This window comes from Onychomys torridus, chromosome 7 (genome assembly GCF_903995425.1).
Source record: "Onychomys torridus chromosome 7, mOncTor1.1, whole genome shotgun sequence".
In the NCBI taxonomy this organism is placed as follows: Eukaryota; Metazoa; Chordata; class Mammalia; order Rodentia; family Cricetidae; genus Onychomys; species Onychomys torridus.
In genome coordinates, this window is record NC_050449.1 from 41,886,391 (window position 1) to 41,910,360 (window position 23,970).

A 23,970-nucleotide genomic window follows, 5' to 3' on the forward strand; every position below is an offset into this window, starting at 1 on the left:
TCCTGTTTACTTAGGTAATATTATATCCTTCTGAGGTCTTTGATGTAGTTGAAGACTAGATAGTTATAATTTTCCTTGGTTATAATAAAAGATAAATTAGATATAAAACTTTAGACTCACAAATATAGGATAGATAAAATATTTTCTTTAATTTTGCTAAATACAAATAGACTAGATATTGTAACTATAATTCTTGCTTGATAACTGTTTTGTTATATATAAATTTACTATGTTGAAGTTAAAACCTTCCTATTAAATAGAAAGAAAAGGAGAAATGATGGGGATATTGTTCTGTATGCTATGAATTGGTTGACAAATAAAGCTGTTTGGCCAATGGTGAGGCAGAATAAGATTAGGTGGGACATTCTAACTAGAGAGAGAGGAAGGAGAAAGACAGCAGAGGAGATGCTGTCATCGACCGCCATGAGAAGCAAGATGTAAAAGTACTGGTAAGCCATGAGCCGTGTGGAAAAATATAGATTTGGAGAAATGGGTTAATTTAAGATACAAGAGCTAGCTAATAAGAAGCCTGCCATGACCATAGTTTAAAAATAATGTAAGCCTCTGTGTATTTACTTGGGTCTGAACAGCTATGGGACCACAGGGCTGTGGGACCCTGGTGGGACCATAAGAAAAATTTCAGCTACATTTTACACATTTGAAAATCTGCCTGAGATTTGTGAAAGAGAGCTAGCAGTCTTCTCCCTGGACTTTCAGCATTTCTGTATTAGTTATTTTGGTTGTTGCTGCTGTTATGAAATGCCCACCACCAAGAACTCAAAGGCCAAAAGTGCTGTGGGATAATGCTTTTGTACACTGGTTTAATAAAATGCTAATTGGCCAGTATCCAGGTAAGAAGTATGGGTGGGATAAGCAGACAAGGAGAATTCTGGGAAGAGGAAGGCTGAGTCAGGAGACGTCAGCCTGCTATCCAGGGAACAGCACATAATGGCACACAAGTAAAGCCACAGAACACATGGCATCATATACATTAACAGAAATGGGCTGAGTTTAAATCTAAGAGCTAGTCAGGGGTAGGTCTGAGCTAATGATCGAGCAGTTTTAATTAATATAAGCTCTGTGTATTTACTTGGGTCTGAGCAGCTACAGACCAGGTGGGACATAGGAAAACTTAAGCTACACAAAAGGTTTCTTTTAGCAGATTAGTCCATGTTCACTTGGCTCTATGTGTTACGGTGGGAGGCAGAACATGAAGGCAGAGGAACTTCTGCATGGCTTGTAGAAAGCAGAGAAGAGGAGGGTTTACACAGGAGGGGCTAGGGCACGATATAGCCATAAGGATGCAGAGAGACTGAGAGACTTTTAAGCATAATGGCAGTAAATAAGCAGTCCCTGGAACCTGCCTGAACCTAGTCACATCTCGTACGTTTGAGTGTAGAAAATGCTCAGAGAGCCAGAGACCACAACAAACATGAACCATGGACTCACCCTGGTTTAGAACACACTGGATAATCTTGGTAAACAATTTAAACTCTCTCTTTACTTATTCTCTCTTTACTCTCAGTTCATGAAGACAAGAAGTCCTAGTATGCCTATCTCGTGAAACAATGTCAATACACATGAAGTTTCAATGTTTCCATGGAAAGAACCCATTAAAGTCTGTGAATCCATGTGACTCAGAGAGGCTGTAGTCTTGGGAAGTTACCACGACCTGGCTTCCTAGAAGCAGCAAAACCAAACCCTTCCCAAATATTTTCCTTTCCAATAGACTCCTTTAGAAAAATCCTTATAGATTCCAATTGAGAGACCCAGACCCAGCCACATAAAGTTATGAGAGTTTTTTTCAAAAGCCATTTTATGGAAACAAGTATTGTTATGGCTCATTTAATAGCACATGACTAACAATGCTGAAAAGTCAGGATTTTCTTTTGGAAAGAGGACTTGAGTCTAACTTGTCTGGTTTTATGTTTTTGTTTTGTTGTTGTTGTTGTTGTTATTGTTTTTAAGATTAGACAGTGAAAGCAGGAAGATCTGGAGTTTGAGGATAACCAGGGCTACATGAGACTCTACAAAAAACAGCAAGGAGAAGTGGAGGTTGGTGATGTGTTCAAACACACATAAGCTCTTACAAAGGGTAAGGAAAGCAAAACGTATAAAGGGGGGCCCCAGGGACCAACTGCTGTCTCCTGTGTGCCCGATGCATGTGCCCAAGGCGCCTATTCTTCCTGGGGCTCTTTTTGTAAGAACAAGAACACAGATCCCAGGTGGATTGGAACCTGTGACTGTCATCCTGTTAATCTGAAATGTAATCAACATTACTGTTTTCTCTATATCACATTCAAGGTGGTTTCCCTTCAATTTCTGTTTTAAATAGTGTACTGCTCACAGGATAATGTGCCTTTTCATCTTGGTAACTGGGTCTTGACCGCAAGGCTCAGGTAGAAACTCACAAGTTCACGTTCCCATGGGAGTATTTACCGCCTGCTTATCAGACTTGGAGCCCTCATGTCTTCATCTGTTGCAATGATACTTGAGTATGATGCAGAGTATTCTGCCCCTCATTTCAGCCTCTGCTTGACTTGGTCACTGTGGTTTTGCCATCCAGATTCCCCCTTAGGGTGAAGGGTGTGACTCCCACTGAATGGTAGCCTCTACCCTATGCTCTATAGCTTGCATCTATGATGTGTTTTGGTGCAGGAAGTCCATACAGTAGTAGCACCCTACCAGCCACAGAAGGAGCCTCCCCACCAAGCTCACCCAGTTCTTAGAAATGAGACCAAACTGGGCCTTTATGTTAAAGGTATGAAAACCAGGAGAAGAGGGGTAAGGGGCGATATTTGTTGTCGGGGTGCCAGATCTTTTTGTGTATAAACTAGAGTTCCAGTGCAAAGGGTGATTCTAAGAAGTTTAAAGAAGCAGAAAATTTTATAAGGGTGGTGTTCAACAATATGATTTGTCTTTACTTATATTCATGGCTGGTGCCCAAGAGCTGTACTACTGAGCAGTAATATCACCCAGCTAATCTAACCTGCAAAAGATAAGTCAGGCTTCAGATCAAAGACAAATGTTCTTACAAATGGAGGGAAAAACTGGCTAAAGCTTCAAGGTTTTTTTTTTTTTTTTAAGTAATAGGTACTAGTTTTAAAGTAATTCTTTTTAAGGTAGAGAAGTGCCAAAAAAAAACTGGGGATAAAGAAAGAGACCCCTGCTGAATGTGGGTGACAGTTGTGTGGCTTGATCTGTTTGTGGGGTCCCTAGCAGCAGGACCAGGACTTATCCTAGGTACATGAACTGGCTTTTTGGAACCCATTCCCTGTGGTGGGATACCTTGCTCAGCCTTGATACAATGGGGAGGGGCTAGGCTCTCCATCAACTTGGTATGCCAGACTTTGTTGACTACCATGGGAGGCCTTACCCACTCTGAGGAGTGGATGGGGGTAGAGTGTGAGGGAGGTGAGGAGGTGGGAGAAGGGGAGGGAAGAGTAACTGGGGTTGGTATGTAAAATGAAAACAATTTTAATAAATAAATATATTTAAATTAAAAAAAAAAAAGAAAGGGACTCCATGAAGGCGGGTGGACCACATTCTATTAGATGCTGTCATGGTTCTTGGTATCATTATTGGTAAAGTGTTTGGTCTGCTCTTTGTGGTTGAGAGGAGAGAAAAGAGAACTGGGAGGTGGTACAACCTGGAGGATCCACCTGGATGTGAGTGTCCTTCCTGCTTCAGGTTCTTGGTAGCTTAACTGTTGGTGGGCTCCATATTGATAGCTAATGGGATGACATTGGCTGGGGACAGGAGGGACAACCAGGAGGGCCAAGATGTCACCTGAGAATAATTTAATTGAGAGCAAAGTAATCAGGAGCCATGAGTGTGCCACATCTCTGTGTGATTTCCTTTCTGTTTCATTGTGTGATGAGTTTCTGTGATTGTCTCATAGGACAATTCAAACCATGAAAACGATGACTAGTCGTAAGTCACTGTGGGTGCTGCTGTTTATAGTTATCTTCTGGGTCTCGTTTACAGTTTTCAGAAACCCATCGAAGGTAAGGAGTTAATCTCTTCTTCTGTTTTACTTGATATTGTGTATCTAGGAAAGTGTAAGTTGCAAAGACCTACCAACTGGAATGGAGATGGGTGTGCTCAACATGGCTTATCAAGCAGCTTTAACAAACCGACATAACCGACACTTGTTAAACACAGCAACAAGTGAGGAACGTCCCAAACCTTTCATGTATAAGCTGGGACCCAGGGCAGAGGGTGCTTCTCAGAGACAGGAAAGCAGAGGGATGGCAGGCAAGCTTCCTAAGGCAGCCATTCACGTATGTGCTTACACAGACATTGTTCTGTGCTGCTTGTGGGTAAGTGCAGCCACTGTTTGACAAGGTTTCACAGCTGTGTTGACACAAGCCTTAAGGAAACTTCCCTAGGACAGAGTACATTCATTTCTGTGTACTGAGATGGACCTGCCTTTGGAAAACTGTGGATAAGTACCACTCCTCCAGTACCAGGCTATCTAAATATCTATTCAAACTATTCCTCCATTGCAGCTTTTAAGGCTGACATATTATTTTGTTAGTGTTGGCTTTGTTGTTTGTTTTCTCAATTTCATTGGTTGCTTCTCTGCTTTGGAGTGGGGCTTTAGTTGGTGGTAGTGGTCAGTTGCTTTTATTTGTTTGCAGAACTTTGTTTTTGTTTTTGTGATACATGGATTCATTCTGTAGCATAGGTTAGCCCTTTCTTGCTGTACAGCTCAAGCTCAGCCTCAAACTTGCATGATTCAGCTTTCACTGCTTTTAGAGAGCTATTTATTAAAAATATTCTTGTCCCCAGCTTATTATTATTAGCTACACAAGAATTGGGTTCATACAAGCTACTTTGCCTTACTGAAAATTCTAATTAGTGATTGATAGCAATGATCCATCTTATTATTACTTCATTTGACATGCTAGGATACTTTTAATTTCTTTTCAAGTCATAGAGACAGTCCCACTTGCCATGAGTCCAATGCCTTTCTAAAGTTTCCCATGTGTCCTAGTTAGTCTATTGATGTGATGAAACACTATGGCCAAAAGCAACTTTGGAGGAAAGGCTTTATTTGTCTTATATTTCTATATCATAGACCCTCATTGAAGGAAGTCAGGAAAGGAACTCAAACAGGGCAAGAACCTGGACTCAGGAGCTGATTAAGAAGCAATGGAAGGGTGCCGCTTACTGGCTTGCTCCTCATTGCTTGCTCAGCTTTCTCTCTTATAGCACACAGGATCACTAGCCGAGAGTGGCTACCCCCACAATGAGCTGAGCCCTTGCACATCAATCACTAGTGAAGAAAATACTCTACAGACTTATGTACAGCCCAATCTTATGGGGGCATTTTCTCAATTGAGGCCCCCTCCTCTCTGATAACCATAGCTTGTGTCAGGTTGACATAAAATTAGCCAGCACACCATATCATTTCATAATATTCACAATAACCATACAAGGTACATAAGAGAGTCAGATGATAAAACTGATTTAGTTATGTGATTGCAGTACCTATAGAGGCCAGAAGATGGGGGCAGATCACATGGAGCTGGAGTTACAGGTGGTTGTTAGCCAATGGCAATTGAACTCAGGTTCTCCTTAAGAACAGAAAGCTTCTTAACTGCTCAGCCCTCTCCATCCCCAAATCACCACCATTTTGAAGAAGATCCCAGCAAGGGTTATTGGAGGTTGAATGGCTTTTCCAAAATAAGTCATTGAAAACCAGAGTTATATTGACAGTTTACATAAAGACATCTCTGTATGAAACATATGTGACCACAAAATCTTAGTGTAAAATGATTTCTACACCTCTCAGTGTTCCATAAAAGACAAAAGTTGGTTAACCTAGCAAAATGTTTTACATGAAATAGCAACTTTTTCTTTGTTCTCTACTCTATTTCTTTCCCATTCAGATATGGCTTCAGTTCAAGTTCCCTGTGTCCTTCAGTCGCTGGAATTTGGTCACGACATCCTCATGCCCTACAGTGCCTCTGAACCTACCAGTTTTACCAAAAGAGACAGAGCTGAGAGTCAGGGAGGTCCTGGAGAAACTAGACAAACAGATCCCTCCCAGACCTTTCACCCACCTCAACAACACCACCAGTGCCACACACAGCACAGCCACCATCCTCAACCCTCAAGACACTTACTGCATGGGGGACAAACTGGATGTGCTGTTGGAAGCTAGGGACCACCTGGGACGCAGGAAGGAGTATGGTGGGGACTTCCTGAGGGCCAGGATGTCCTCCCCAGCCCTGAAGGCAGGAGCTTCTGGAAAGGTGACAGACTTCAACAATGGCACCTACCTTGTCAGCTTCATTCTGTTCTGGGAGGGCCCGGTCTCCCTGTCTATCCTGCTCATCCATCCCAGTGAAGGAGTGTCAGCTCTCTGGAGAGCAAGAAAACAGGGCTACGACAGAATCATCTTCACTGGCTGGTTTGTAAATGGAACCTCTCAGGTCCACACTGATTGTGCCTTGGTTCTAAACTCAAGTGTCGAGCTGTGCCAATATCTGGATGCCCAGGACCAAGAAGTGTTCTACTGTGTGAAGCCTCCAAATGTACCCTGTGCAGCTCTTACCCATATGCAATCAAAAAACAAGGAAGTTTCCTATCTTAGGCAGCAAGAGAGGAGCCTCTTTGAAAGGTAAATAATTATTGTTTCACATTTCTGGGGAGAAACTGGTAATCTAGGATGCAGGGAATGTATTCCAAGCACTGTAACTTAGGGACTCTGTAAGAAGAGTCCTTTGGGAGGGAACCTGTGAATTCATTTGGGGACAGTGTTCAATCTCCAGGGGCCTTCTGACATTTGTGATAAGTAATACTTATCAATGAACCTAAAAAATGCAGGTTGATTAAGAACCAAAAGAAAGAGAACTGTACGTGTGTGTGTGTTCTAATCATTCTTTCTGTGTCTCAATACACTGCATTGCATACATACCTTCTGGTCCCTGGCTCCTATGAACTATGAAACAAATAAATGGAAACTTACTAAATGACCTGAAATTCTAGGCAAAGAAATTAGTATATCATTGAGAAGTAGCAGGATTGGCCGGTCTGGGTTCTGGAACTATGCTTGAGTTGAGGCCACTGCAGATTAATTTCTGTATCTGTCTCTTTAAGGTCAAATATAGGTGTGGAGATTATGGGAAAATCCAATGTGATTAGTGTCTCCAAATGCAACAGTAAGTGGTTCTGTGCTTGGCGGGCGGTGCTTAACACTGGACCCATTTAAAGGTCCTTCTCTTATGCTGGACTCGGTCACTGTCTCGGTTCTCATAAGGTGGGCCAAGGCACCCATAAGTGAATGAATGTTTGGATTCACTAGGATCTTTCATGCCTGCTTTAGTACCCACATCTCTCAGCAATCGACTCCTCAGGTAGAAGGTCATCTGCACATCCTACACAACAAGCTGCAAACAACAAAACTCTCTCCCAAGTCTTTACCTAGTTCTTCATCCCCACCACCATCATCTCCTGCCACCTTCACAGCCTCCCTAGAATTATCACTTAGACATCTCCAATGTGCCATCTAGGAGTCACTTTACTACTATGCTTCACTCTTGGTGTTTGAATTTTTTCAAAGAACCTCATATGTATATTCACTTCTCTCTCTCTCTCTCTCTCTCTCTCTCTCTCTCTCTCTCTCTCTCTCCATATATATATATACTTTGAACACCTCACAAATACCACCTAAAATGATTTAAGACAACTGTATCTTTTGTCTCTCTATATTCACCATGAAAAGTTTGCTAATTGCTAAGCCATTTTTTCCACATAGAAGGAAAACACATGTTTCTGATTGCAGAAGTGAAGTGTAGTCCTTACCCAGCAAGCCCAAAGCCCTAGGCTTGACCCTTAGCACCATGTATACAAACAACTATGATTTCCAAAATCTGGAATTGTTGGCAGGAACATGAGGTATTCAAGGCTATCCTCATCTACATTGTTGAAAGTAAGCCTGGGCTACATGAGTCCCTGTCTCAAAGACAGACAAAGACAGACTTAGAGAGGAAGAGGGAGAGAATGGTATTTGTTTGTCCCATATAGATCAGTAGTTCATAGTAGTTATTAAAATATTAATTTACCCTTTTGGAGTGATGAATAGTTGTGAACCCAAACCTGCTGCCACACCATCCTAGCCACCCACACACGCACACCTCTCCAAGTCTCTTCATTACCCAGAGATTAAGGTTGAAGATCTGGCCCTTCTTAGACCTCCAAGCCTCTCTCAATTCACATTGGCCAATTTATAGCCAAGTTCACCCTGCATTTTTCTCAAAGCGCTCATACTTTCATAGTGACATTTCAGACACCATGAGTTCATGTGACAAGCTCAGGAACCAAGTGGAATAACACATTCAGATTGAAGAGCTCTCGCCCTATATAAGAATTGATGAAGCTGGTCTCATGGCAGGGCTAACAAAGAGTTAAATTTTAGGTGAAGGCCTTTTTTATTCTGAGAGGAAAAACCCCATGCACTTTTCATATAAACATTAATAGGTATCACTTAGGAAACTCACATCAGAGGAAAGTTTTACTGAAAATAAATATTCCATTATAAAGATACTTTCATAAGCTTCTTTTTTGTCACCAACCACCCACATACCTATCTAGAGGGTTCTTTGGAAAAGATGGAAGGCTCTTAAACACAGGTGAGTAGAATGGTGTTTTAGAGGACTCGACCTTGCTGATTTCTTGGCAGAAGAAGCTGTTCCAGCAAAAGAGAGATGCAAGCTGGGGAAGGTGTCTACAATCCCCAGTGGGCATGTCTGGAAGAACATGTGGAACCCAGTCTCCTGTAGTTTGGCTCCAATCAAAATGAAAGAATGCCTGAGAGGAAAATTCATCTATCTGATGGGTGATTCCACAATCCGCCAGTGGATGGAATACTTCAAAAGCAGTATCAACAGTAGGTATCAATATAAGCTGTTCACTTCTCTTTTGGAAACTACGTTTTCATTTCTAGGGGTAAAAAAGAGTACAGGAAATTCCTCCTCCTTCATACTTCTATAGTTCTTAATCAGGAACCACCATCATTATCCACAAAATGTTACTATCAATTCCTAGAACCATGGTTCTCAAGCTGTGGATCATGACCCCTTTGGGGACAAAAGACCTTGTTCCAGGGGTCAAGAAAAAAATCATCTGCATATTGTATATTTCCATTGTGATTTATAAAAGTAGCAAAATTACATTTATGAAGTAGCAATGGAAATTATTTTATGGTTGGGGTCACCACAGCATGAGGAACTGTATTAAAGGGTCATGGCATTAGGAAGGTGGAGACCCACTGGTCTAGAACAGTGTTGACTATCCCAAGCATTCGTTTTGAATGAAATGAAGTAACGGACAGCAAGTATTTATCACACTGCAAGGCACACTAACACATAGGCAGTACCCAGGAAGCAACAGAGAGGACATGTTAGATCATGATTTCCGGTAAACAGTCGGCCCCTCATAATTTTGTCTCTCTCAGCTAGAAAAATGAGATTCTAGTGACAACTTTATCATCACATGGTCTGATATTGCAGGTTTCATAGGTCATGCAGCATTCTGAGGTTTTGAGTGACCCTCCCCCTCAGCGTGTAGGTGATAGTGGGTCACGATCACTGTACACTGTATGTAAAATTAAATTCTGTAGCCAGAATGTGCTTGGGAAAGGAGACCTGAAGTGAGTTGGGAGCAAGGGAGATGCTAGTTCCGCCACTTGGCCCCAGAGTCTCCAGCTTGCCTCCTTTGCTGCCTCCCTAGCTGCCTTAGACTTCTCAGCCAGCCTCCCTTCCCCATTCAGACATGGCACAAGGCAATGTGGTCACTGACCACATATTTTCTCAGAAGCTGTAGGGATAGAACAACTCCCCTTGCTGTTCTGATTAGGGTCTAATTGGCACAATGGAACATGGTGGAAGTTGTCTTCTTCTATTCATAGTGTGCTTACTTTCAGAGGTGTCTAGATTGGAGAGAGATTTTTTTCTTAAGGGTGGGAGTGGGGATTATAAGTGCCCTTTGAATCACAAGCTGTCATCTTGGACAATGTGACACCCTGTCTTGACTTCCTTTTCTACAACATGACAAATGGGTGTGTGTTTGTGTGTGTGTGTGTGTGTGTGTGTGTGTGTGTGTGTGTGTGTGTGTGAATATCACTGAGGCAGTGGCTGCATCTGTCCAGATAAATGCTTTTGTAAAGGGCATCACAAATGAGCCATCATATCACTGTCGATAGTGTAGATGAGACACCTGGTGCCATTCCACTCTTAGGGAAAGAAGAAGAACAGAGAATACAGTTTCAGATTCCTGGAGCTGTTACAGAGATTTGCCTGGCTTCTTTTGCACATAACATCAATTAATAGCCTTCCCTATCTACCCTCATATAAGGTCAGGGTGGAGGTAACATGTCCCATGAGAACAGCATGGACACAGTAATCGCATCATCTTCCGGTAAAGCTGAGATTAGAGACAAGCCATTCCCTGCACAATTCAACCTGTATGATTCTGGAAGAGGGCAGTTCCTTATCATAAAGCACTTTGAGTTGTTTGAGTAGTCAGATACCATAAGTTTATACACCAAATCTTTTCTCCTATATTTGTGGCTAGTTGATCTCTGTAACTGTATTCTCCTTTTGTTTTGGGATTGCCTGTTGGCTCTCAGCACTGAGGTCTGTGGATCTGCATGAGACTGGAAAATTGCAACAACAGCTCGCTGTGGACTTGGAAGACAAAATCAACATCCAGTGGAAAAAACATGGTTACCCCCTTATTGGGTCATTGGTCTACTCTGTCAAAGAGATGGAATATATTGCACGGATAATTGACAGAACTGGAGGAGAGAAAAACACAGTCATTGTCATTTCTCTGGGTCAACATTTCAGACCTTTCCCCATTGACCTTTTCATCCGAAGAGCCCTCAATGTCCACAAGGCTCTTCAGCGTCTTCTCCTGAGAAGCCCAGACACTATGGTTGTCCTCAAAACAGAAAACATCAGAGAGATGAACAGTGACGTGGAAAGATTTAGTGACTTCAATGGTTACACCCAGTACCTTGCCTTAAAAGATATTTTCCAGGATCTCAATGTGGGTGTCATTGATGCCTGGGATATGACAATTGCATATGGTACAAATGATGTCCATCCACCACAGCATGTGGTTGGAAGTCAAATTAATATATTCTTAAATTATATTTGCTAGCAAACACATACCTCTGAAAGTCACTCATTGAAGTTCAAAGATGCAGTGAATTCTGCTGGCGTGTCAGGTACTAGGATGTCCCAGTTAGCTCAAGGACATAGTCTGCACTGTGGTCCATGTGATCCACCCAGTTCAGCCTGAGTAGGCCCTAGACTGGGCTTCTGCTTCAAGTTGAATCTCAAAAGAATCAATAGATGGTCCTCCCTTTTCTGATCAGAGCCATGCTGTTCTTCACCAATTAGAAGTTAGGATTCCCTTGGGTGAGACCTTCTCCCTGTTGCTCTGAGTCCAGGAAAATGAAGTAATTTTGTATAACATTTTTAAAGGTCTTTTATTCAATCTGTAAATGTTTTTGTTGAGACTTTTTACAACCATGTTCATAAGGGAAATTGTTCTCTACTATTGTCTTGGTTGCGTCTCAAAGTTTGACATCAGGACAATACAGACTTCAGAGTATGTGTTTGATAGTATTTCTTCTGTTTGTGATTAGTGGAAGGGTCTGAGAAGTGTTGATTAGGTTTTCTTTAAAAGTTCATAGTATTCAGTAGTGAATCTATCCAGGCCTGAACTTCTCTTTGGAGAGAGACCTTTAATTATTGTTTCAATCTCATTGCTTATTATGGGTCTGTTTAAATTGTTTCTCATTCCTAGGTTTAGTTTTGATAGACCATATACATTTAGAAATTTTTCTTTCTTCTAGGCTTTCCAGATTTTTGGAATATAAGATTTTGTATCAACCAAAACAAAGTATGCATGGAAACACTACCATGAAACCTAGTATTTTGTAATTTTAGAATAAAAATAAAATAAAATTTTTATATGAAAAACATATTAAAATAGGAATGAATAATGGAAAATATTTTAGTGAATTTTTACTCTTATATGTTAAATACAAAATTATATTTTAGTATTATAAATATATTATAAATTATATATTTTTGTTTGTTTGTCATTTAGGTTTTGGAGGGTTTTTTTGACAAGGGTTCTCTGTGTAGCCCTGAGTGTTCTGGAACTTGTTCTGTAGACCAAGCTGGACATGAACACAGACATTTGCCTTCCTCTGCCTCCTGAGTGCTGGAATTAAAGAAATATGTCACTATTACCCACCTTTATCTTTTGAATTTCTTTATTATCTTTATTTATTAGGAGGGGGATATATGCCACAAAGCACATATGGGGGTCAGAGAACAATATTTAAGAGTCAATTCTCTCCTTCTACCATTTGGGTCCCAATGATTGAACTAAGATTATCAGGCTTGGTACCAAGTGCCTTTAGCTACCCAGCTATCTCATTGACCCTAAATTGTACCTTTTAAAAAGAATAAAGATGCTTAAAGAGATGGCTCAGACATTCAGAGCACTTGCTGCTCTCCCAAATGACCTTGGTTTGATTCCCAACACACACATGGTACTTCACATTTATTGGGGACCCAACACTCTCTTCTGGCTTCCACAGGCAACAGGCATACACATGATACACAGACATACATGCAGACAAAACACCAACCCACATAACAAAATTATTATATTTTCTTTATTATTCTTAATTAAATTTATTCATTAATTTTATATATGACCAAAGTTTTCCCCTCCCTCCTCTTCTCCTATTCCAACTCCTTCCTCTTCCCCACCCCACTTTTCAACTACTACTCTGTTTCTGTTCAGAAAGGAACAGACCTCCCATTAGGTGTCAAGAAAACATAATATGTCACATTGATGTAGGACTGAGCTCCTCCCCTTGTATTAAGGCTGGGCAAGGCGACCCAGTGTGAGAATGCATTCCTGGAAGCAGCCAAAGCTTTAGAGACAGGCCCTGCTCCCACCACTAAGAGTCCCACAAGTAGGTCAAGCTCCACAACTGTCACACAGTAGAGGGCCTGGGTCAGTCCCATGCAGGCTCCCTAGCTGTTGGTCCAGAGACTGTGAGCTCCTATGAGCCCAGTTTAGATGTTTCTGTGGGGTTCCTTGGGATGGTCTTGACCCTTGTGGCTTCTACAATCCTTCCCTCTCTTCAACAGGATTCTCTCAGCTGAGCCCAGTACTTTGGCTGTGGATCTCTGCATCTGTTTCCATCAGTGACTGGATGAAGGCTCTCTGATGACCATTTGGGGTAGTCACCAATCTGATTACAGGAGATGGCCAGTTCAGGCTACATATCCAATAATGCTAGGATTCTCAGCTGGGGTCTTCCTAGTATATTCATGGAAGTTTCTCTTGCACCAAGTTTTTACCTGACCCCACAATGTGCTCCATCCACATTTAAATGTCTCTTTCATTACTGTTCCCCTACCCCCAAAACCCAATCCCTCTTTTTCCCATCTACCCAGCTGCCAGTCTAACCAGGGATCTCTTCTATTTCCCCTTCCCAGGGAAACCCATGTGATCTCATTCCCCTTTGGGCCCTCCTTGTTACCACCTTCTCTGGGGCTGTGGATTGTAGCATGGATATTTTAAAAATCTAACTATTTTGCTTGTATTCAACAGTTATATCAAGGTGTCATATCAACTTGGTAGGGTACTTATAAAACAACGCTTCGAATAAAGAGTCTCATTTCCTTTTCAATCATTAACTACTGGCTCCCGGTGATTTTTACATGGTAGGCTATCCCCCTATAGTCAAAGAAGAGCAGAAAACCAAGCGAAGCTCCAGGATCTCAAAAGTCCTCTGATTGTCCTCTCCCATAGGACTGATCTCAGTGAGATTCCAGCTGAATCTATATTCTCATCATCAGAAACAGGAGGTAACTAGTGAAACACAGTGAGCTGGTGTTCAGAGACTTTGGTCCTGTTACAAGCCATAATTTGTAGACTTTCAATAAGTCAGGTCAGCTTCTCAGGCCGTGATTTCCCAAATGAAGGAATTAGTCTAAGATTCACAACCACAAAACTTTGCCTCAGGACCCTGTCTAGAGATGCAGGAGTCAAGAGAGGTGTCTGGTAAGCCCAGTTCCATTGTTCCTCCTCAACCAAAGTATCAGTTGCTTTTACCTGTGTGTGTCAGCCTTCTGGGTGACCCTTGGTTTGAAAAGGTAATTTGATACCTTGATACACTTTCAAAGCCATTTTTAGTTGAGTACTTACAATCAACAACATTGATTAGCATCACCTACACTTATACGTTAACATTGTTGTTTGTCAGAGCTGAGGACCAAACCCAGGGCCTTGCGCTTGCTAAGCAAGCGCTCTACCACTGAGCTAAACCCCCAGCCCCACATTAACATGTTTAACTGTTCATTTCAGTAGTTGAATTAGGCAATGAAATTTTCATCAAGGCCTTCAGCACTATATTCTTCTTTAACTCTGCCCTATTCACTGAATCTCAGAATCCACAGAACCCTGACCTCCTCTCACCTCAGCTGGAAGGAAACCAGTACAGCAGAACACTTTACATCTGTATCCTGTGTCCTTAGGGGTGATACATTCTCTCTACATCTGCCTGGGGCTCATTGTTCACAGTCCAGTGTCTAGTGTACATTCAGGGGCCAAAAACAATTATTCATGCCCTACCATGTTCAGACACTGTGCTAATCTTTAGAGAAATTCTGAGGAATGGAGAGATGCTCAGCAGTTAATAGTACTAACTGATCTTGCAGAAGACCTGGTTCAGCTCCCAACACTCACATCAGGTCACTCACAACTGCCTGTAACTCTTAGTGATCTGACACCCTCTTCTAAGGATGCCTGGATACCCATGGTGCACATAAACTCATGTAGACGCACACACGTATACATAAATAAAATGTTTTTACTTTTTAGCAAAAAAAAAAAAAAAAAAAAAAGAATTTGAAATATACACCATCAGACTTTACCAACTAATGAAGGAACAGGGTAACTAACAAAAAACTATAAAACATTATGTAATGATTAAAAACAAAGTACTATGTCATGCCTGAGTGCATGACCCCACTCTTCAGTATCTAACTGGAACCAATTGGACTCAGAGAGTTAAAAAAAATAAAAGACAGAAATCTAGGAAAGGGTGGGTGAATTGGGGAGAATTAGGGAAAAAGTGGAGGTAAATATGACCAGAACACATGTATCCATCTATGAATTAATAAAAATAGTACTGTGTTAAAGTATATTGTGGAATAGTGTGACAGAGTGTTATGTGGCATTGACTAATGAGTTAATGTCTTAGAGAAGATTTCAAGTAGTACTCCTTGGTACCTAACTTTTGTAGCTACTACACAGGCTACTGGGGAAATTTGTCACCAGTAGTTCTACCTGGCTAAAGACCTGCCACACTCTCACCCTGCTGGTTAAGAACTGCTCACCAGTGAAGTCAGGGTACGACTCTGATGGGTAGCCCAGGCAGCTTGCTCAGACTTACTCCACAAGAAGGAACTTCGGATACTTTGAGCCAAGGCAAAGACCTGTGGCTAGGGAGAGCTGAGGACCCCATGAAGGAGCAAAGAGGCTCAGTGACATCCTCTCAACTCTACTCCATCTTCAGGATCCTAACTGGAGGTTTAGGTTAAACAGAGGGCAGAAAAGTATACAGAGTAAGCAATGCCAGTCAAGATAGGGTCCTACCCACCCTCATCTGGGCTTCAGTGTCTCATGCAATGTGTCCTGATGAGTTGTCAGAACTGGGTGAAATCGTTTTCTGCAAGTACTGTCTTCCTCAGGATGGTACTATCTTCTCTTATTCCAGCATGTGGTTCCTGGAAAACTCCAATTTCTTGGGAACATTTGTTGTAATAGTCTGACAGCTAAAAGGAAAAAGAAAAGGCACAGAGTCCTTTAAAATGCCTGCATATTCCTGCCAGGATCCTTACAAAATTGCCTTTGAAGATGCTGTTCATACCCAGAGATTGCTAGTGCCATTAGCATGCAGCATGGAGGGAAACCTCATTTCTGCAGAGAGTGGTGGTCACTGCAGACACTCCTCCAGTCAAGCTGGTTATGACTGGTGACTGTTAAAGTGACCTAACACACAGCCAAAAATGGAAGAAAATAATCAGAAATCTGTGTCATCACCTCCAAGACTAAGAACCATTGCAGGAGAGGAATGAACTAGTCACTACTGGGGCCTGGAGGTCCTTCTGCCAACAACCTGTAGCAGACCAAACAGGAACAGAGGTTGATGAGGAGGATGGTTTCATTCAAGCCCAACTGGGCAGGTGAGGTAGAAGTTATCTGTCTTGCAGAAAAGTGTTTCCACTTTCAAAAAGGAACATCATCTCAGGAGGTTTTAGGGGATGGTGGGAGGAAGATTCCTGCACTTGGAGAGGTTGAGTCCTTGCTTTGAGAAGTTCTTTTTTTTTCTTTAATTTTTAATATCATAACACAATTGCATTGTTTCTCTAATGCAGGGATTTAACAGGGCAACTCCACGTAGTTTATCTGGCAGTTAAAAGGAAGTTTATTTTGGGGTAACACTTCAGTAAAGGGGTTGGTTACAGGATGCAGGAGAGGTGAGGTGCAGTCCAGTGTGGTTCTCTGGAGAACTCTGACTTGGTTTGCGGTCTACCATCCAGGATCATAAGGAGGCAAGAGTGCCAGCACATACAAATCTCAGGTCTTAAGGGCTCCCATCTTGTCCATCCCCCAGGGGCAGGTCATAGGTAGGCATGGCAGTTGTCAGCTGCCTCACTGGGGTGGTGCTTCAAGGTCAAAGCTGGAACAGCTATCCACTACATCTCCCCCCTTTTGTTTAAATAAGAAAGTCTAACCTAGTACAAAACTATATACAATAGGAATGATTATCAAATATTGTCCTAGAGAAGATGGAAAGAACATCAAACAGGAAACACATACTAAAACACTAAAGTCCAGAGAAGTCTGGAGCATAGGTAAATGGCACACTACAGAGAGTATTCCAAAAGGTGTCCTATCCTAAAGAACCTGAATCTAATACCTAATATGTTCTAGCTAAGGTACAAAAAGATTGAAACTATAATTGTTAGTCTTCAATCCCATCAAAGACCTGAGGAAAAATATAATATTACCTGAGAAATGGAAGAAGGACTGAAGCAACTTTTGAGAATCTTGTGAGAGTAGACAGAGACAGCCAGCAGCCTGGACAGTCACCTAAAGTTCCTCAGCATCGTTGGTGCATTCAAATTGGCTACAGGCCTAGGTTATCTGTCAGACCATGTTACTGTCAGCAGTCGAGGCAAGGGCAGTTCTTTGCCCAGTAGGCCATGTTCTGCCAAGGTGAAGACAAACTTCCAAATGGAAAAGTTTCAGAAGCCCCTCATTCTCTCGGGATCAGATCAGTGCTGCCAGGAGCAATCATGTCTCACATCAACAGAATTCCAAGTTATCAACACATTTAAATGCTATATTCTCCAGGTCTATGAAGTGTTTGAAGATTACCTGTCCATCTGACATATGTTTCTGTAAGTCTGGAGAACCTAACTGACATAACTATAGAGATGACAAGCATAGATGACTATAAATCTGTAAGTCTTATCTACCTAGATAACCTAAGGACTAAGGCTTCACATAAACAGGGTAAATAGTCTGTAAGCAAACATACAGTAGAAGGATAATGACCTCAAAATTGTGACAATACACAAAATAGCTAAAGCAGGGATAAGAATGCATAGTGCAATATGCAATATGACAATAATCCTAAATGTGTATCAATATATCAAATATCCTAAACAGAGCTAAAACATACATACACTATGACAAATATAATTTTACGTTTGTATCAATATACAAACATTTCAAATAAGAATAGAAATATATGTACATTACAACAAATATGGTTCTGTATTTGTGTCAATATACAAATTACCTGAAATAAGAATATAAAAAGTTTACATTTGTATTAATATCCAAGAATCCATAACAGTGCAATTTATCTCAATACACAGAAAGTTGTTTTACATACTGAAACTGCTGAATTTATTCCTGATAATACAGAATTAACATCATTACTTATACACTTGGAGGAAATAATCAGAAATAGGAAATACCATATATGCATATATATGTATACACACACACAAAAAAAAAACGAAAAACAAAACAAAACAACAACAACAAAAAAAAACCACATATCGGATCCCATATGGGGTTTCCAGGACCTCTAGCACAAGTTAATGATGAGATTGATCAGTTACTAATAGGTAACATGCTAGGAGCCTCATAATTTCATAAGAAACACCATGTAAATAGCAAAGGTTTGAAGAAGGATTTCTCCATCACTTAGCAACAAGCCAAGGATGTTGTAAAAAAAAAAAAAAAGTCCTACTTGTTCCTTCTATAATCAAACTCCATTACCTGAAGGGAACAATCCAAAAGGTATGCAAAGAAATGAAATTTGGCAGATGGATGTGTTTCATTTTGCAGAATTTGGAAGATTAAAGTATGTATACCATACCATTGACAGGCTGATATTTTACTAAATTAGTTTACTAGTATATACAATAATCTACCTTAATATCCTCTACCTATCCATTCCCTTTTTTTTTCTTTTCTTAAGGGGAATACCAAGTTCAATGTTTTCTTCTACCCCCAACCTTATAACCATTATTTATAAACCCGAGAAACATGAAACCTTTGGGGCAAAGGGGGCATTGTTTTCTTAGAATTGCTCCCTGCTGTTCAGGGGGCAACAGTATATTTGTGGGGTCCTATAAGAAAGCTCAGATAGGCCGGGCAGTGGTGGTGCATGGCTTTAATCCCAGCACTTGGGAGACAGAGATAGGCAGATATCTGTGAGTTTGAGGCCAACATGGTCTACAGAGTGAGTTCCAGGAAAGGCTCCAAAGCTACACAGAGAACCCCTGTCTCAAAAATAAAAATTTAAATTTAAAAAAGCTCAGATAGTTAAGTCTCAGTTGGACTAACTGTAGATTCTGAGATTCTGCAGCCAGTCTCAGAGTAATGGTAAGGTTGTCTGAGATTCTGGCTAGAAGTATAGTATGATGAACCATCTTATTATGGAATTATCTTGGAGAGTTTTCAGTCCAAGATTGATCATTAGGTAATGTTTGTAAGTACCATTGGCACCATTCTGGACTGGGTAGAGTTGTTGTTGTTGTGGGGTCCCATCTCCTTATGGAGACTTCAGAGATTGCTATTGGAAAAGACTTACTTTTTACTATGGAAAACTTGAACATTATTAACATCAAAATGGAAAGTTTGGATTTAAAGATGACATGACATATAAGATTCTGAGAAATCAGGAATAAGCATGGAGAGAAATAGAATCTTGAAGACAGTAGTTTCTTCTGTCCCACACCAGATGGCTCTTCTGATATGAGACAGAATCTCTTAACCTTTTCTTTTAGCAATATGCTTTGGTTTAGAGAAGGAGGGAGCCAAATTCCAAGTCCAAAGCTAGCTTGATATCGAACCAGAACCACAACTTTTCTAGAGTTAAAGAGATATAGATGTTAGGCAGTGAGATATTGCCCTGTGTAGATTGTTACCAATAGGTTCTTTCTTTCTGCTGTAGGTGTCTGAATATTCAAGGCCTTATGATTTCTGGAAGATGGGTATATTTCTATTATCCTGTAAAGAAAAAAAAAGAACCCTACCCCAACCCTTGTTTGTTAAATTTTTCTTACAACTTGTAGAGATGTCACATCAGTGGATGAGCTTTTACTTCTCATCAAGAGGTTTATCCTGTTTGAATCAAATTTTTATTAATTTTGTTGGTATCCATAGTGTTTCTTCTCCTGCAGAAACAAAAGCAAAAACACTTCCCCAACGTAGGACAAATTCTGGTTTCCATTCTGAGGTCAACACATCTTTGAAATAAACTGGTTGGTTTAACTCAGGAGTTTTTTTTCTGTTGTCCAATGTCTCTCTGCAGCTATTGTTCCTTTCTCATCAGCACTGAGAAAATTCAAGGTTAATAAAGCATTATGCAATCTATTTCTAGGAGTCATTGTTGCCTATTGCTGTTTATTTAGCATATCCTTTAAAGTTTGATTGGATCTTTCTAAGACTACTTGGCCCGTGGGATTTTGTGGTATACCTGTAAAATGCTTTATATTGTAATATTGTAATAAGCAAAAAATTGTCTCATTTTATTGGAGACATATGCTGGGGCATTGTCTGTCTTAATTTGTACAGGTATTCCCATGATTGTCATAACTTTTAATAGGTGTGTAATCACAGAATCAGCCTTTTCAAAACTCACAGGAGTTGCCCATTGAAATCCAGAATAGGTGTAAATGGTATGGTATACATACTTTAATCTTCCAAATTCTGCAAATTGAAACACATCCATCTGAACAATTTCATTTCTTTGTATACCTTTTAGATTGTTTCCTGCAGGTAATAGAGTTTGATTATAGAAGGAACAAGTAGGACTTTTTTTTTTTATAACATCCTTGGCTTGTTGCTAAGTGATGGAGAAATCCTTCTTCAAACCTTTGCTATTTACATGGTGTTTCTTATGAAATTATGAGGCTCCTAGCATGTTACCTATTAGTAACTGATCAATCTCATCATTAACTTGTGCTAGAGGTCCTGGAAGCCCCATATGGGATCCAATATGTGTTGTGTGTGTTTGTGTGTGTGTGTGTGTGTGTGTGTGTGTGTGTGTATGTATGTATACATATATATGCATATATGATGTTTCCTATTTCTGATTATTTCCTCCAAGTGTATAAGTAATGAAGTTAATTCTATATTATCAGGAATAAATTCAGCAGTTTCAGTATGTAAAACAACTCTCTGTATATTGAGAGTCAGTGACTATATTGAGTGGTTCTGTGAAATCCATCAGTACCATAAGAATGGCATACAGTTCTGCTTTTTGTACAAAGTTGTATGAACTTTGAACCACTTTACTTAAGTCTCCTGCTTTCCCTGTTTTATTTGCATCAGTATAGAATGTGAGGACTCCAGAAATTGGCTTTTGTTGTACAACATAAGGAAGGATCCATTCAGTCATCTTTATGAATTCTATTCTCTTGCTTTTGAAATAATGGTTGTTAATCTCTCCCAAAAAGTCACTGCAGGCTCTCTGCCAGTATTCATTATCTTTCCATAGCAAGGAAATTTCTTCATTAGTTAAAGGTACTACAGTTTCTGCTGGGTCCATGCCTTTCAACTGGTGAAGTCTTAATTTTCCCTTTTGAATTAAATCAGAGAACTTTTCTATATAAGTCTTTAACTTCTTACTTGGGTAACATGGTAGAAATATCCATTCCAATAAAATATCTTCCCTCTGCATCAAAATACCTGTGGAGGAATTTCTGGAGGGGAGTATGACCAGAATGCATTTAAGTTCTGGATCCCCACGATCCATATGTGCTTCTCATATTGTCTTTTCTACTAGAGCCAATTCCTTCTCAGCTTTGGCTGATAATTCTCTTGGACTATTTAATTCTTTGTCCCTTTCTAGAGTATTAGCCAAATTTTGTAGTCCATCTCTAGGTATTCCCGTGTACCCAGTAAACTGGAAATGCTTCCTAACAATTTTTGAAAATCATTAAGGGTCTGCAATCGATCTCTCCTTAGTTGAACCTTTTGGGGTCTGATTTTTTGTAGCTCTATCTTATATCCTAAGTAATTAATAGAATCTCTTCTCTGTATTTTTTCAGGAGCAATTTGCAGTCCCCAAAGGCAAAACTTTTTTTTGTTTTTTTTACTTCTTCAAACATGCTTTCTAATGTGCCTAACTTTGGATCAGCTAATAAGATATCATCCATTTAATGATAAATTGTGGATTGTGGAAATTTCACACAAATTATCTCCAATGGTTTTTGCACAAAATATTGCCATAAGGTAGGGCTGTTTAATATTCCCTGTGGGAGGACCTTCCATTGATATCTCTTGACTGGCTGAGAATTGTTGTAATTAGGAACTATGAAGGCAATTTTTTCTCTATTATTTTCTTGTAAAGGCATGGTAAAGAAACAGTCTTTTAAGTCAATAACTATTATAGACCATTCTTTGGGTAGCAGAGATGGCAAGGGCATCCCAGTCTGTAGGGAACCCGTAGGCTGGATTACTTTATTAATAGCTCTCAGATCTGTCAGCATTCTCCAATTACCAGACTTTTTAAAATAACAAATACAGGAGAATTCCAAGGGCTGGTAGATTCTTCAATGTGTTGAGCATTTAACTGCTCTTGAACCAGCTGTTCTAAAGCTTGAAGCTTCCCTTTTGTCAAAGGCCACTGACTAACCCAGACAGAAAGGTGAGGTGTTGGTACTTCTGAGAATTCAATAGCAGTTGTGCTTTGTTTATGTATAGCCTGAATGGTTGGTGACTGTTTTTTATAACATGTTATGATATTATTTCTAGAAACATGCATTGGTCTCTATTCCGTTTCTGAGGTTGCAGGAATTTTAATCTGGGTATTCCACTGTTATAACAGATCTCAGCCTCAAAGATTCACTGCTACATTTGCCACATATGGCTTTGGCCTTCCTCTCTGTCCTTTTACCCTGTGTGTTCAACCCATCTCAAACTCTGTTTTATCTGAGATAAGATTCCAATTGCTAGAAATTGGGCATCTACCTCTTGAAAAGGCCCAGTTGGATGCCATGATTTGGGTGTAATTATAGTCACAACCACACCCATGTCTACCAGGCCCTCCAGAATAATGCCATTAATTCAAACTCTAAGCTTTGGTTTTTGTCCATTTATGGAAGTCTGCCAAAACATTAATTTTGTTATGTTCTTTGGAACTTTTTGTTTATCTACCAGAGATGTTCTATCATCCAGTGCAGTATCACTCTTTACATTAGACACTGGGTTATTTAATTGTCCTAGAGAGGAATTTCCTCCACTGTGGCTGGAAATGTTTGGAGCACATTCAATTTGGGGACCTGCAAGAGGCCACTTAAAGCATTTCCCAGTGGTAAAGGGTTGCCTCGTATATCTATTATTGATCTGCACTCATCAGTCCAATGTTGGCCTTTGCTACATCTTCTACATAATCCAGAAGGTTGGGGTCTCCCATTTCAGTTCTTTCTAGAAGGAGGATTACTTCTAGGAGCAACCCGTGTACAGTTTTTACTTATATTACCTGGTGTACCATATTTAAAACATTTGGTACCATGGGGCCTTCTTCCACCTCTGGGAATTGCCTCTCCTATCCAAGCCTCATTACAGTAGTTAAGAGACTCAACACCATTAGTATACTGAATCCATTCTTCCAAAGGAGCTGATCTGATCTTTAATGGTGTAAATATTCTTTTCCATTCTGTATTAGCATTGTTAAATGCCAAGGACTCGGTTAGTATTTGTCTTAATTCTTTATCTGACACAGCTTTCATTATAGCTGTTGTTAGCCTTTGTAAAAATCAGTGAAAGGTTCCTGTGGTCCCTAGAATATCTTTGTGTATATCTCAGTTGTTTTTCTGGTTCTGGAATTTTTTCCCAAGAATTTAGAGCTGCTGTATGGCATAGGGATATTGTATGCTCCTCATAAGTGGCATGTACATTTCTATCAGCTAAACATCCTTAACCAATAATTTAATTTTAGGAGATCTCAAAACCTTGTCCTGCTGTTCCAGGTTCATAGCCTCCTCTCTTAACCAGCTCTTCCATTGCAACTGCTGACTGTATTCTAGAACAGCTGAGATCAACTGACTCTAGTCATCTGGTATAATTCTACTTGAGGTAGACCATGAATTTAAAATTTGTCTTACAAGTGTTGAGTGTATGTCATACATGACTACCAGTTCCTTCATATGTTTTAAAAAAAATCTCTCATTGAAATAGGTTGTAATATATATTCTACATATGACTCAGAGTGTCTATTATCTGCTGACTTCTCATGGATGATGACAGGATAAGCCATTGTATGAGAGCAATTTGGAGATGTTACAATTCGTATGGTCTTGCCCTTCTGCTTATTAGGTCCCTTGT

General features: G+C 40.2%; 1 protein-coding gene across 3 annotated transcripts; it reads left to right on the top strand.

Annotated features, from left to right (window-relative positions):
- Positions 1 to 1,979: 1,979 nt before the first annotated feature.
- LOC118586949 (NXPE family member 4) lies at positions 1,980 to 12,048 on the top strand. Of its 3 annotated transcripts, XM_036192419.1 has the most exons (7): positions 1,980 to 2,055; positions 2,659 to 2,761; positions 3,902 to 4,007; positions 5,898 to 6,631; positions 7,111 to 7,172; positions 8,693 to 8,899; positions 10,640 to 12,048. In XM_036192419.1, exons 3-7 carry the CDS (start codon positions 3,915 to 3,917, stop codon positions 11,173 to 11,175), a joined length of 1,632 nt encoding a protein of 543 aa, XP_036048312.1. In that variant the 5' UTR covers positions 1,980 to 2,055; positions 2,659 to 2,761; positions 3,902 to 3,914; the 3' UTR covers positions 11,176 to 12,048. The 3 variants fall into 3 exon arrangements, with proteins under 3 accessions (XP_036048312.1, XP_036048311.1, XP_036048313.1); XM_036192418.1 differs by lacking the exon at positions 2,659 to 2,761 and having other exon boundaries at positions 1,980 to 2,095; XM_036192420.1 differs by lacking the exon at positions 2,659 to 2,761.
- The last annotated feature ends 11,922 nt before the right edge of the window (positions 12,049 to 23,970 follow it).

Excerpts from the sequence above, each read along its gene's own strand:
- LOC118586949 (XM_036192418.1), top strand. The coding sequence starts at position 3,915 with ATGAAAACGATGACTAGTCGTAAGTCACTGTGGGTGCTGCTGTTTATA. Across the intron at positions 6,632-7,110 it reads GAGAGGAGCCTCTTTGAAAG|GTCAAATATAGGTGTGGAGA; the intron begins GTAAATAATTAT and ends TGTCTCTTTAAG. Across the intron at positions 8,900-10,639 it reads CTTCAAAAGCAGTATCAACA|CACTGAGGTCTGTGGATCTG; the intron begins GTAGGTATCAAT and ends GTTGGCTCTCAG.